General features: G+C 44.3%; 2 protein-coding genes across 6 annotated transcripts; one reads left to right on the forward strand and one right to left on the reverse strand.

Moving 5' to 3' along the window:
• Nucleotides 1-572: 572 nt before the first annotated feature.
• Nucleotides 573-6,115, reverse strand: LOC311259835 (sialic acid-binding Ig-like lectin 15). Of its 4 annotated transcripts, none has more exons than XM_084357178.1 (7): nucleotides 6,020-6,115; nucleotides 5,486-5,863; nucleotides 4,303-4,659; nucleotides 3,714-3,800; nucleotides 2,505-2,555; nucleotides 1,168-1,205; nucleotides 573-912 (listed from the first exon to the last, which is right to left on the reverse strand). In XM_084357178.1, exons 1-6 carry the CDS (start codon nucleotides 6,069-6,071, stop codon nucleotides 1,174-1,176), a joined length of 957 nt encoding a protein of 318 aa, XP_084213304.1. In that variant the 5' UTR covers nucleotides 6,072-6,115; the 3' UTR covers nucleotides 573-912; nucleotides 1,168-1,173. The 4 variants fall into 4 exon arrangements, with proteins under 4 accessions (XP_084213304.1, XP_084213302.1, XP_084213303.1 ...); XM_084357176.1 differs by having other exon boundaries at nucleotides 2,484-2,555; XM_084357177.1 differs by having other exon boundaries at nucleotides 573-1,205; nucleotides 2,484-2,555; nucleotides 3,714-3,797.
• A 2,126-nt stretch (nucleotides 6,116-8,241) lies between these two features.
• Nucleotides 8,242-11,365, forward strand: LOC311259286 (sialic acid-binding Ig-like lectin 15; the record flags this gene model as incomplete). Of its 2 annotated transcripts, none has more annotated exons than XM_084356340.1 (3): nucleotides 8,242-8,359; nucleotides 9,631-10,023; nucleotides 10,941-11,365. In XM_084356340.1, the coding sequence occupies exons 1-3, from the start codon at nucleotides 8,305-8,307 to the stop codon at nucleotides 11,363-11,365; spliced, it is 873 nt and encodes a 290-aa protein (XP_084212466.1). In that variant the 5' UTR covers nucleotides 8,242-8,304. The 2 variants fall into 2 exon arrangements, with proteins under 2 accessions (XP_084212466.1, XP_084212467.1); XM_084356341.1 differs by having other exon boundaries at nucleotides 9,634-10,023.
• Between the last annotated feature and the right edge of the window lie 2,917 nt (nucleotides 11,366-14,282).

A 14,282-nucleotide genomic window follows, 5' to 3' on the forward strand; every position in this document is an offset into this window, starting at 1 on the left:
TAAATGAGAGAAAATGAGAGGACGTTAGAAAAAGTGAGGAAACTCTTTTAGGAGAGGAAAAGAAGAAGTCACAGTCGCTCTTTCAGACACATTTCTTTATATATGAATCATGTCAGCAGATGCTTCAGTTTGTGCCTCGTGTATGAACAGATCAGTGTCTGTAGAAGATGATTAACAGAACTGTTGTTCTGTCCAGACTCCTCGGACCACCTGGATGAACGTCTCTTTGCAGCTTGAACAAACTTCACAGCGTTCTGTCTTTTAAAAGTCATTGTGGTTTCCACACTACATGACATCAGTGAGAGGGAGTCACAGCCTGCAGGAGCACATGTGAGAAGGTGCACACGAATGATACGATCCAAACAGTCCAGGTTGTCTTGACGTGCAGACAGGAAGGATTATTTCTGCACTGAAAACCTGATTGTGGTTCAGCAAGGATCCACATTAACATACATGATACATGAACACTCGTGTGGATGTCTTCTGACATTAACAGTTTGTCTGTTTTCCAGTTGAAACAAAGTTAGCACCCCGTCGGTAAAATGGATAGAAAACAGATGGACATCTTCAGAAACGTGTTTAAAATCTTTTTATCCGGTGAAGTGGTGATTACATTCATAATTTTAAATGCCAAATTTTTCCATAAGCTCTGGAGGAGAGTCGGTGCAGATCCAACAGGGGGGAGGAGATGTGATGTTGAAAGACAAATTAATATTCACAGCAGATCATTTTAATGTCTGGAGAGAGTCTTTAATAACAGATAAACTATAAGTGATGAACATCAGAACAAAATCAATGTCGTCAGCACAACATACGACAGCGTCAGACAACAACACAGCTGACAGAAAATACAACAGTTACATTTCAACAGCGTCCACATGAGCTGATGTTGAAGGACGTTCTTTGTTGTTCCTGAAAAATAAAGAATAACAGACGCTGCTGATAAATCAGCGTTTATCGTCACTATATAAGATCTGCACGCCTTCATACATGTTATATAATCTCTATGAATTAATATCTGCAAACAATCTGATACAGGAAGATTAAAATGAAGACAGACGAGATGTGTCAATGAACTTCTCTCAGATCTGAACAGAACAGTTGATCTTTGACCTCCACTCACTGACGGCTGCAGACAACACAGAACAAACGGATGATTGTTCGTACCTCACTCTACTGAATGTTCACCAGAGAATAGACGACACCTGAAATAAAAAGAAGTTTATTAAAATAATAACAAATCTATTTTCTACAGGACCGAAACACAAAGACAGCTGGAGTGAGATCAAACCCGTCACCTGGTGGCTCCTCTGAACCACCAGTCGAGCTTTGATTCAGAGATTTGGGGAATTGAACTACAAACTGGAGGAAAGCTTTAAACGCTGGCTGTTAAATCTAAATCACATCCAACACTGACTGTAATGAAGCTGAGCTGATTAAACACAGTCAGCACAGCAGCACAGCCTCCAGGATCATGTTAGCTCAGCACGTTTCTGTAAAACCTCAGAGAAGTTGCAGCTTTACGTTTGTTTTGGTTCAGTTTTTAACATCTCGCCTCACTCTGTGTTTCTGCTCCTGTCAGGGTGAGGACACATCATGCTCGGTTGGCCACGCTCACGGATGGAGATGTGACGACTTCCTGTGAAAAATAGTCGGTTTTGACGCCACAAAAGCGTCAAAATGTCTCCGACTGTCTTTAAAAACATCCAGCGGTGTGACTCCACCTGTTTGTCACCTTGTTGGCTGTAATAACTCCACCGTCTGCTCCACCTGCTGATGCGACAGGTAGCTGATAATCATATAATGTGAACATGATGTGACACGTTTGTCCAAATGTGTCTGTGGTTTACAGACAGATAGTCCTGGAGACTGAGCTGCTGACTTAGGCTTCATTTGTAATAATTTTGATACAGATGCAACTAATGATTATTTTCATTATCAGAAACAATTGATTTAATTTCACAGTTGAAGATTTCATCACACAGTCTGAGGTAACGTCTTCAAATGTCCGACAACAGACAAGCTGAAGATCTGAGACACCAGAGATGGTCAATTAATTTGCTGTTAATTAGTTTTCAGCTGATCAGACGGGAACATAAGAATGAACACAGGAGTGAAGCTGCTCTGCAGGAGTGAAGCTGCTCTGCAGGAGTGAAGCTGCTCTGCTGTCTGCTGTACCTCCAGACGACTGAGCAGCTTCCCTCCATCAGCACTTTGCTCTGTGTCGACTCTCCTGTGCAGCTGGAGGACCTCAGACTACAGCTTCACTTTGCTTCCTGCTTCGTCACATAAACAAATTAACTCTGAACCTCTAAATGAATGAATCATTATCAGGCTTCACAGTTCATGTGGCTGCTATGAACAGATTTTAGCTCTGAGAACAAAATGGTTTCACTTCCTTTAATGACCCACAGAACAGGAAGTGGGACCGACACTGTCGTCCATCTTGTAGCTCTGTTGTGTGTTACTACAGTGTGACCGACCTGCTGTCAGTGTGAACTCACCTTCCTCCTCCGGGTGTCGAGAGTTTGAGCTTCTCAAACTCTCATGTTGAGCTGTGAAGAAAAAAAACAGGCTGTGATGAAACCTGAGGCTGCTCAGACCAGCTGCTGTCCACAGAGCAGTCTGTCCACAGAGCAGTCTGTCCACTGATTTAAATCTGGACTGAGGAGAAGTCAGATTAATGTGAACTGCAGCTTTTTGTTTAATGCCTTTTTTCTGCAGGTGGAAATAACCAAGAACAAATACTTCATTACTGTCCTTCAATACATGTCTCAGGTGTCTGTGCTGTACCTGAGTATCTCTGAGACTTTCCCTCTCTACATCTGAACACAAACATCTGAACTTTCTCCTCCTCACAGCTTCAAACAGCCTCGTTACTTTAGTTTGATGCACGGCAGACGCAGCGAGACGAGACAAAGACGTAAAAGACGTGAACAGACGGAGAGGGAGGCTGGAATGGGGAGAAAAGGCGTGTTAGTGTCTCGTATCTGCAGAGAGTTTCTTATTTTCTCTCTTTGTTGCTGCTCGGGACGCTTTACCAACCCAACATGTGGCTATTTGACGTCCTGGGAATGAGACTCAACTATCAACTATCTTTGTGGTGCGTTCAGGAACAGCTGGGACAAATCCTACTGACTCTACCTTTAACTTTAATAGTCTTTGAATTATATTAATATGACGTGAGCTTCAGTTAGCTTTGACCACAGATGTCCTTCAGAGGGACTTCTCCTGGAGCAGACGATGTGTGGACGCCTCTGGTCTGTGAGGAAATATCTGTCAGAGTGGATTAAAACTATCAATAACTAAAAGTAGGGCAGCTCCTTCAGTAAAGTTACTCTGGTAATAGATTACTACTTCTATAAATGTAGTTAACAGTAGAGTTTGGAGCAAAGAAATACAAGAAGTGTGATTTGTCTGGTTGTTTCCAGAACAGCTGAGATGTTTTTTCATTCATTTAAAAACTTTAAAGGTTCTGTTCATAAGAAAGTTCATATTTAGTCTCATTCCCGACTCGTTCAGTACTGAAGCTTTGGGTCGCAGGACGCTCGGTCGTCATATTAAGCGTCAGTATTAACTGGAGACAGTTCACACCTCACACACTGTCTCTGCTTCACGCTGTGAACATGAAGACCACCAGAGCCTTCAAACTGAAGAGCAGAGGAACATTTTCTATATTTAGTAAAGACGGTGTCGTGGAGATGAGGACTTACTCTTCGGACTGGCTGCGGTGTAAACCAGGTGAAGCTCCCCGTCGCCCTGAGATGGAGAGTTGAAGCTCTGCAGTCGATGATTCTCTGCTTCAACATGAAAACAGACACAAGCAGGAGTTTCACAGCTGAGCGGAGGGTGTTTATTTATCTACGTATATACTATACATATACTCAGGGCCCGAAAGTAACTTAGTACTGGACTCAAGTACAGTTATGAGATATGTGAGTATTTCATACATGCACCGACCAATCAGATGCCCCCTTCATCGACACCATCCTTCATGTTTAAATGTGTGGATTTAAATTAATTTGAAGTTATAACCAATGATAACAACAGTGAATGTTCCTGACTGACGTCTGATTGGCTCAGGTTCAGGTGCAGAGAGGACAACCTGGTCTCAGAGGGACAAACATCAATGTCTTTGGAAAAATGGACAAACAGTTTGAGACCAGCTGAGAAGATCGAACGTGATGAGGTCATAATGTGACTGTTGAACTCAGAATGATCTGGTGATTCATCTCAGCGCTTCCTCCTGCAGGTCACGTTCATTAGTTCTGACCATGAAATGTACTTTTACCAGCAGCTCACCTCGTCTTCTCCTGCAGCAGACGACCCCGGCACACAGCAGCAGCAGGACGATGAGGCCACACACAGTCAGCGTTACGACCAGACTGTTACTGGGTGGATAGCTCCTCTCTGCTCCACCCAGCACGCTCTCCACCCTGCAGGTGAACACCTCCCCCTCCACGTACGGCACAGAGCTGAGCAGCCTGTCCTGGCTGAGCTGATTGGTAAAGACATGTTCTGTCAACAGGCCTCTGGAGGCTGACAGCCAGGTGACGTTGGGCAGCGGGTGGCCCTCCGCCTCACACTGCAGCCTGCGGGGGGCGCTGCCTGAGCTGTAGCTCGGCTCAGCCACAGAGAGGCTCAGGATCTGAGGCTTAACTGAGAAATCATCAGGGACAAAACTCAGCATGTGATCGACAGTCAGAGGAATCTGTGACGTAACGTTCAACACTTGTGAAGATATAATCTGATATTTCTCCTTTTTTCTGTGTTTACGTCTAAAACTACCGATCGGATTTCCACCAAACTCAGATGAGTCTCGGCCCAGAGTCGTCCACATTTCAACTTTCAGTGCAGAAACAGATAAACAGTTCACGGTGTGTTTCAGTGGCGGGTGTCTGAGTACACCTTGTGGATGAAGGGGACTGTTGGGCCCTGGTGGAGGTATGCACTCTACTGGATGCCATTCTAGTTTTGTATTTTTTTTAGCTATGCTAAAATGCTAGCATGCTGCCAGCTGTTCACAATATGAAGTGTTAAAGTAAGGGAGGTCTTTGTTTTGTTGTCAGAGGCGAGAAGCAGTTTGTTGTTCAGTGAACACAGTTAAAGACACAACAGGACGTTTTGTGCTGTGAAGAATAAAACGTAAAAAGTTCAACTGAAATTAAACTGCAGGATTTTTATTCTGCTAAAACAACCGTATAGTTCGACTGTGCCGGCAGATTATTACGACCTGTATTTATGTCTCTTGTTAGCAGCGACCTCTAGTGGTCGTAGTAATTATTACTGCTGCAAAGGAAGAAGTCAGTGAAGTACAGGGAGGAGGTCGGGGGGAACAGTTGGGTCCAACAAGCACAGAACTGTCACATACGTACGTAACTAACGTTACATCAGTAACGTAGGTATTTTAACCAGAACACAATGAACCCAGAGGAGATCCAGAGGCTCTGAAACTGAAACAGCTCCTCAGTGAGACAGATCTTACCTGTCACTAGGAGATGCGTCTCTTTTTGGTCATGCTGTGTCCAGCCATCCAGCTCCACTCGGCAGAAGTAGTTCCCGTTATCAGCCACGTGAACCTTCCTCATGAGGAGTGACAGATCTCCCCGTCGAGGATCTCCTGTCAGGGAGTGTTTTAATCCAGAACCAGAACACTCTTTGAGATCCTCCTTGGAGTCATTTCTTACTGAACACTTGAAGAACGGGTAAGCGCTTGTTTCTCTAGCGAGCCATTTAACAGTGATCGGTCCGGAGTAGTCCTGCTGCCTGGGATGGGTGAAGGAGCAGCCGAGGACGGCGTCCTCTCCTCTGGAGACAGTGACCCCCGGAGAGACCTTCATATCCCAAGAAGCTGAGAGAGACCCTGAAGAGGAGGATCACAGCAGGATGAGTTATTTAGCTGATTTTCTAAATGTCGTCTTTAAAGTGAGGCTGTCTCTGTCGGTTCACTGACAAACCAGATGTTACACTTTGAAGTCGGTCGTCTCGTCCCACCTGAACACAGAAGAAATGATCTTACCTGTGATGATCGCCGACAGAAGGAGACAGAAAGACTCGGTCTGCCGCCACATCCTGAGGCCGAAGTCCTGCAGCTCCACAGACCACACCAGCAAATACAGGAAGTCCTGTGAGAGGAAGTCATGAGAAACTATAAATGTCCAGTTACTCTCACAGAAGTGAGAGATGGTTTTGAAAGAGGCCTCAGTGACTCACAGGGCGTCGGTTTCTGTTTCTCACTCTTATTTGTTTGATGTTTGAGCTCCTGAGTTTTGTGTTTCCTCTACAAGACACGTTAAAACACTTGACAGCACGACACCAGCAGATTTAACTCAGTGAGAAACACACTGACTCCTCCTGCTGCTCTGTAAGCCTCAAAATCAGAACCAGAATCAGAATCAGAATCAGAATCAGAATCAGAATCCTTTTATTGTCATTGCAAGTGTACAACTAAATTTTAGCAGCATAGAGTATTTCACACACATAAATTAAAGTAAAAGTACAAGGTAAGTAAGTACAAAAGTAAAAAAGTACGGTAAATAGTGCAACGTATAAAAATATAAATAAAAAATAACTTTCTGCCTCGGTGCAGAGGAGGAACCACACCGAGGTGCAGCAGGTTCGGATGCTCTCGATGGTCGAGCGGTAGAAAGTCACCGGCAGCTTCTCGCAGACGTTACTTCTCCTGATCGTCTCAGGAAGTGCAGACGCTGCTGGGCCTTGATGACAGCTCAGGTGTTTGCAGACAGGAAAGGTCAGCAGAGATCACGGTGCCCAGGAAGGTGACGGTCAGAGAATCAGACTGTGACGTTAACGGTCACGGATGACGGAGCACGAAGAAAACCCGCAGCGCAGCCGTTCAGCAACGTTAATGCATCCAGTGGACCTCCCGGGTGACTCTCTCCTGAAGGTACGGCCACAGACGACCAGATGAAACTCAGCGTCACCTCGAGGAACTGGAGGATTTCTCTGGTTTGACTTTGTGGAAACATTTGGGAGAATTTTACACAATTCAATAAAATATAACAGCAGAAATCTTCACACTGTGCTGTTACTTTACTTTACACCAGTTTCTGTCAGCAGAGGGAACAAGATGAAGAGTTGAACATTTAGCTGTTGTGTGACACATTAAAGTCTTTTGGACCGGCGGGCCCAGTCTGTCAGGACTTCAGCCAGCATTAGTACAAATATTGGCGGTCCACAGGGACGTGTCCTCAGCCCCGTCCTTACACCCTGTTCACCTTCGACTGTGGCCAGTCTGCTGTCATGGTGTGAGGACAACAACCTCACCCTCAACACGGACAAGACGAAGGAGATGATAGTGGACATGAGGAAGAAGAGGAGACCTCATCGGCCTCTGTACATGCGGGAGCTTGAAGTAGAGCGGGTGAGCAGCTTCAAATACCTGGGCGTCCACATCAGTGAAGACCTCACCTGGTCACTCAGCACACACAGCTGGTAGAGAGGGCCCAACAGCAGCTGTATTTTCTGAGGAGGCTGAGGAAGTTTGACATGTGGCCTGAGATCCTCAGCAACTTCTACAGCTGCATTGTTGAGAGCATCTTGACCGGCTGTATCACCGCGTGGTACGGCAGCACCACTGCTATGGACGCCTGCAGAGAGTGAGCGGTAAAGACTCTGAGACGATCACCAGGACTCCACTGCGCTCTCTGCAGAGCATCTACCACCGCAGAGTCCACAGGAGAGCCGCCTCCATCCTCACAGACCCCACCCACCCCCAGCACTGTCCACACTGCTGCCCTCAGGCCGGAGGTACAGACGCGTTCAATCCAAGACCACCGGACCAGAGAGCTCCTTCTGTCCCATCGGACTCATGAACACATGCTGCCTTTTAAAAGAGCTTTATTCTCTACATTTCTGTTGGATATATTTCTTCTTACATTGTTGGCACTCTGCGGACAGCAAAGGAAGAGTTTCATGTTTCAGAGAAACATGTTTCCTCACTGGACACGACAACAAACACAGAACCAACACAAAGCTGTGAAACGTTTGTTTGCTGGAATCAGAAGAAGCCTCGTTCAGTCCAACGCAACAGACACAAATAGACATGAAGGAAGTAAAACACACACACACACACACACACACACACACACACACACACACACACACACACACAGTGCAGTGAGGTACTGAGTCACACGAATGACACACACACACACACACACACACACACACACAGTGCATTGAGGTACTGAGTCACACGAATGACACACACACACACACACACACACACACACACACACAGATACATTCACCTCGCTGAATTGTTTCCTCAGCAGTCTCATCATGGACGTCCGGCTGGTCTGCAGCACTTTGAGTCTGCTGTTACCTGTGATAGGAGGTGAGCTCACACACACACACACACACACACACACACACACACACACATGCACACACACACACACACACACACACACACACACACACACACACACATCTGAAATAGCCTTAAAGTTACACTGGTTTTTATACATCAATTAAAATCCATTCGAACCTGTTAAATATCAAACCTTACTGTTGTTAAACTGATGAACAGAAGACGTCATCAGATCGATGTTGGTTTTCAGTCATGTGATCATAAAATGGCCGCTACAGTGAGTTATAATCAGATCTGCTGCTGAAACATTTCTGCTTTCCGACTGTTGAAGTGCAGAAAAGGTTCAGTTTGAGGATGTTACAGATAAATAAAATGATCCTTTATTAGTCTCTTAACGAGGACACCTCTGTACTTATGTAGAAATGTTTGGTACAAATACTTTTACTCCATTTCATCTCAGCTTTAGTCACCAGTTACTTCTTCCTGTCCAGTGTAAACCCTGTATCTCCACATATGTTGGTGTTGAATGTCTGTGATTAACTGAAGGATGAAGTCTGAGGTGTTCATGAATCACAGCTACCAACAGTTTTGGGGTCGGGCCTGTAGATCTTCTCAGCTGTGACATAATCCATAACTGTGACCATGAAAGTGTCTTTGTCTCTGACGGGCTGAGGTCGTTAGTCTGAGAGTCTGAAAAAAGAAAAGAGACCTTTTTTAATTGCTCTGAAGTCTTGTGACATTGTTGCAGTTGTTGCCTCGTCTGGATGACTTTGGAAATTTCTTCTCTCCGACTCTGACTCACACTTCCACCATCGTCTTCCTGCAGCGACTCACCTCTCCCAAGACTTCAGAGCCAGACTTCTGCTTGAACGAGACAAAAAGGTCATTTGTTGATGTTGTCAGACGTCAGCCTGTCGGTGATAAAATCACTTTTAGCGGACGTAACTTTAATGGTCACAGTTGCCCCAAAGGAAAATGTTGCAGCCACTGCAGCCGTGCTGAGCTGCCAGCTGAGGAGATCAACTCGACTGATCCAAAACTGTTGGTGAATATGAATCATGTACACGCTCAGTCATGTAAAAATAGAGCCCAGGGTGTAAAATACTGGAATCCCCCTTTAAGCTAAATAAACTCTTTAAAAACCCTGTTGGATTATCTGGACAATGCGTCGTCACAGACATCAGAGATAAAAACACTGACAGGGAACATTTTACTGAAACATCAGTACTTTTACTTTTCACACAAAAATAAATTAAAGCAAAGTTGTGAATTTAAACAATGCGGCTCTCCTTCAGCAGCTCTCGGCTCTGGAGATGACGGCTGGTCCACGACGGTGCAGCCGGAGGTACGAGCCATCGAGGGCTACCCGGTGGTGCTGCCCTGCACCTTCAGCCACCCGCAGCACTCCCAGCATACCTCCCTGCAGGTGCTGTGGCGTCTGGGCCACGGCCAGGGAGCCACCGTGCTGTACCGCTGCTCCAGCCGAGTCGGAGCCCCCACCTGCGAGCCGGGGCCCCAACAGGACCAGCGCTACCGGCTGGAGGGCAACCCGAGGGAGCACGACCTGTCGCTGCGCATCAACAGCGCCACCCTGCAGGACAACGGACGCTACTACTGCCGGGTGGAGGTTCAGGGGCGAGAACACGTCAGCTTCGAGGACAAGATGGGAACCAGACTGAGAGTGGAGGGTACGATTACACAGACAGAAATGACTAAAGCTGCGTTCACACTGAGGCTTCATGTATGTGGGAGGATTAAAGGTGCAACATGTGAGAATCTTTGTTGACAACATTCAAAAACTAAAACTATCAACAGAATGTGAAGAAACAACAGTTTGATGATATAACGTCTGTTTTAATGCAGAGATATCTACTGAAGCTAGCATGCTAACCAGCTAGCCACGGCTCATCACGGTCCAAGGCTACTGCGCTAAACACCAACAATCCTTCCACTGCTCCGAGCTCTCAGTCCAGACCGCTAGCTGCCCAGCTAACTGAGCTAACTCCCTAATGGCAGCTACAGTTAGCGGTTACTCTGGTCACTTGCTGCCCCTCTTTGGTTTGGAGTGTTAATTGGGGGCCAATTCTTACATATTGCCCCTTTAAAAGGCTGACCAAAAGAATGAAGAAGAGGAATTACAGACAGATTCAGTTTGTTTCTAACCGCTGTAAATTCATCTTCTCTCTGAAACATGTGTGTTTTATAGCAACGCCCTGCACAGTTTCTCAGCACAACACTGTCTTAAAGGTGAAATATGTAAGAATTGGCCACCTGTTGAAATTCATACTCCAAACACAGCTGCTGACTGCTCAACGGCATTAAATGTCATAACAGCGAACACGGAGACTCATTGACTCACTGGAGCGTCTTTACACGGGTTCAGGTGTCATTAACTTGTGTTTGCCACAGAGATTATTTTCTGCATTAATCCAAATCCATTACAAATTGTGTGTTGTGCAGAGGGAACCGGGGCGATGCTAACTTCTGCATTAGCCAACAAATATATGAAAGTGAAATTGAGAGAATTAAAGTCACTGATGCATGAAAGTTACCACCAGGGGGCGACTGTGGCGTTTCCTCATGTGATTTCCTGTCTGTGCTGCAGCTCCTCCAAAGATTCTGGCTCTGTCGGTGGAGGGCAGTGAGCAGTCCGGGTACAGAGCCGTGTGTCGGGTCCAGGGCTCCCCGCTGCCGGACGTCCAGTGGCTCGGCCCGGACGACCTGCTGGAGGGTTCTCCCGTTGGTCCCATGGCTCAGGGCTCGGTGGCTCAATACCACACCGTCAGCCAGCTGAGAGACGTGGAGCCGGGGCAGCAGTACACCTGCAGCGCCTCCAACCCGCTGGGCAAAGAGGCGTCCACGCTGTACGTCCTGACCCCCCAACCACCGCTGTCAGTGACGGCGGCCTCGCCTCCTCTGCTGCTCCTCCTGTCTGTGTCTCTGGGTGCAAAGGTCCTCCTGCTGGTGGGGGTGGGGGTGTGGGTGGTGCAGGGTGGAGCTCTGCAGGGAGTCAGCTGCTGGTGGAAGTAATTCTGAAAATGATGGTTAATAACACTATGATATAGTTGTATGCAGACTGAAGTGTTAATTAATATATTTATTAACGACAACACGTCCTCCTGTAAGTGCAGACGGCTGTATAAACAGATATTAAATCATAATTTATGAAAACACTGTTGCAAATATTGAACATTAAACATTTAACATGAACTTAAATCTGCTTACAACTACGTCACATGGTGTTATTTACTGTTTATATATCTTTAAATAATTACCTTTACATTATTATTATTATTATTATTATTATTATTATTATTATTACCATGTTTATTATTAACAACGACCAGAAAGCTGTTTCAGAGGCTTTATTGTCCTGATGAACATCCAATAAAGTCCTGACGAAAACTCTGAAAACATTTCAGTTCTTAAATTATTATTATAAAGATGTTTAATCGAAACAAATACTGTCTTTTGGAGAGACCAGTGTCATGAAGAATAAACGATTATGCAATTTGAAATGATGATAGAGTTTCTTCAGAAGCCAATACAGAGACTGTGGCGTTGCTTTGATTCACATGTTAAGTTTCCTGAGAAGAAACGTTCAGAAGAAGAAATGTTGAGTTTAAAAGTTATTGGCTGCTTCACGAATGTAGCTATGAAAATATGGGTGATCTCAGGATCTCAACTCATTTCATGAAACCATAAAACAGAAGTTAGACTTTACACAAAGTAAAGATTTATTCCTAAAACATTTGGGACAGTTTCACTGCACTGAAATATGATAATAATAATAATATAATAATGTCATTTCATTCTTCACATTAAATTAGTTGCTTTCAGCTTGTTGAGCTGACCAGCTATGTGTGGATCAAAAGTCTAATGGGAGCACTGAAATTAACTGGAATTAATAATTGAATAACATTGAAAAATAAATGATATAAAAATGATTCACAAATTATGTCTGTAAATTGAAGCTTCTGTCAAAACACATTAAAAAACTTGAAAATCATAAATGCTTAAAGCTGCGACAAGGAGCTTCATTTTGTGTTGATTCTGGCGCCTCCTGTGGACAAAAGCGTTGTGAACACCTTCACCTCCTGTACTCAAGTAGGCTACAGTACTTGAGTAAATGTAAGCTACTTAGTTACACTCCACAGCTGATGTCATATTAGTCAATGTTGAATCTGTAACAACAGTGGTGCAGATTTTGTTTTCGGCTGTGATACGTCTGATAAAAAAGCATGAATACAAATATTAATAATATAATGTTCAAACGTTTGTTGAATCGGAGGGAATAAAAACACAACAACACTCCAGTTTCACACATAATTTAATGGTTCCTTCAGTTACGTGAAACATTAAACTGAGTTTGTTGTATTGCATTAATTTAAAGCTATTTTATAGATATTCAAGCAGCTGTCAAGTAAAGACCTCAAAAATAATGCATATCAAGAATCAGTTCATATCTACCACACTGAGGAACAACGCCGCCCGCAAAACCAAGAAGCATTAAGAAGCCTGGGTCTAAAAATCCAGTTAAGATTGAGTCAAGACCAGAGTCTGACTTTGTGACATTTATTTAAACATATAAAATAGTATTATGTCATATAAATGTATAACTATAATGTATAAAGCTACGAAACACAGCTAAAAACAGGTTGTTGAAGACAAGCTAGCTGGTGAGCCGTGGTTAAAGTTAGCTTATATTTTCCTGTTTCTTCTAGTGTTGTTTCCTGAAACTGAAAAAAACAAAACAATTAACATTTGTCAAACATTTTAGCAATTACATTTTGTTATCCAATATAAAATGAAGCAGTTAATAAATCCAATCATGACATTTATTAATGAATAGCCCTTCCAAATGATTACTAGCCTAGCCTAGCCTAGCTTTAGCAAAGGAGCTCTTAGCATCAGGCCCCTCAAGGTTTGAAGGTTCTTTCCAACAACCTAAAGACTTATTTGAGGCACAGTTTGGAAAAATCTTTACATTTACAATTTAGCCAACCAGTTTTAGACATTTAAACCAATCTCAACTATTATTACTATTATTGGAGCACAAGCAAGCTAACTTGTGTGCTAGCTCCTGGTCAATAGACTCTCACATAGTTTCTGGGGTGACGGGGACGTTAAATCTGGTCACGGACAAACCTCATCAAACTACACAGCTAACAAAACTTTTCTGAAGGCGCGTTGCAACTGCAGCAGCATCTTTTAAGCACCTTGTTTTTCGTTCCCACAGGCAAACAGCCACATATAAGTTTAACAGGAAACCGAAAAGTTGACTGAGGTTCATCCGGATACCAAGCTTGCTTAACTATTATAACTATCATTGGGGTACTGCTGTAGCTAGCTAGCTCAATAGGATCTCACACTGATTAGTTTCTGGGGTGACAGACGTTAAATCTGGTGTTACATCTCTTTTTAATTAGGAATGAGTACACGAACAAACCTCATCAGACCACATGAACTGAACTCATTCGTCATTCCTTTTGGGCTTTTTGATATTTTTCCATATATAGTTCTAGACTGTAAAATTACTGAAATAACTTTAAAATGTTATTATAATAATCTTATTATCAGAGAAAGAATTAGTAAATGCAAAATATTAGCACGAGGACATTGTAACCTGAGGGCACCACTTCACGTTTGCCTGCCTGTTTTTTTTTTCCCATCCCGTCACTCTGCCGGATCGTCCCACTATATGGGTAAGAAGACAGGACCTTTGTAGCAGACGGGATGGGCTTTCTTGCAGCAGTCCTCGTCGCTCCAGGCAAACCTTCTGCTGCTTTCCAGACTCATGATAGCACACTGGCCATCATGCTCTGTGCCAGGCTCGCCCTCTCCCCAGTTGGTTTCATTGGTCGGATCCTTGCTCAGCCAGTACCACTCTCCAGTCTGTGAGCTCCGACGCATGCCAAACCACACTTGCCACAGGCTGTCATCCTTG

Source organism: Pagrus pagrus (assembly GCF_965226575.1).
Source record: "Pagrus pagrus genome assembly, chromosome: 7".
NCBI classification, from domain to species: domain Eukaryota; kingdom Metazoa; phylum Chordata; class Actinopteri; order Spariformes; family Sparidae; genus Pagrus; species Pagrus pagrus.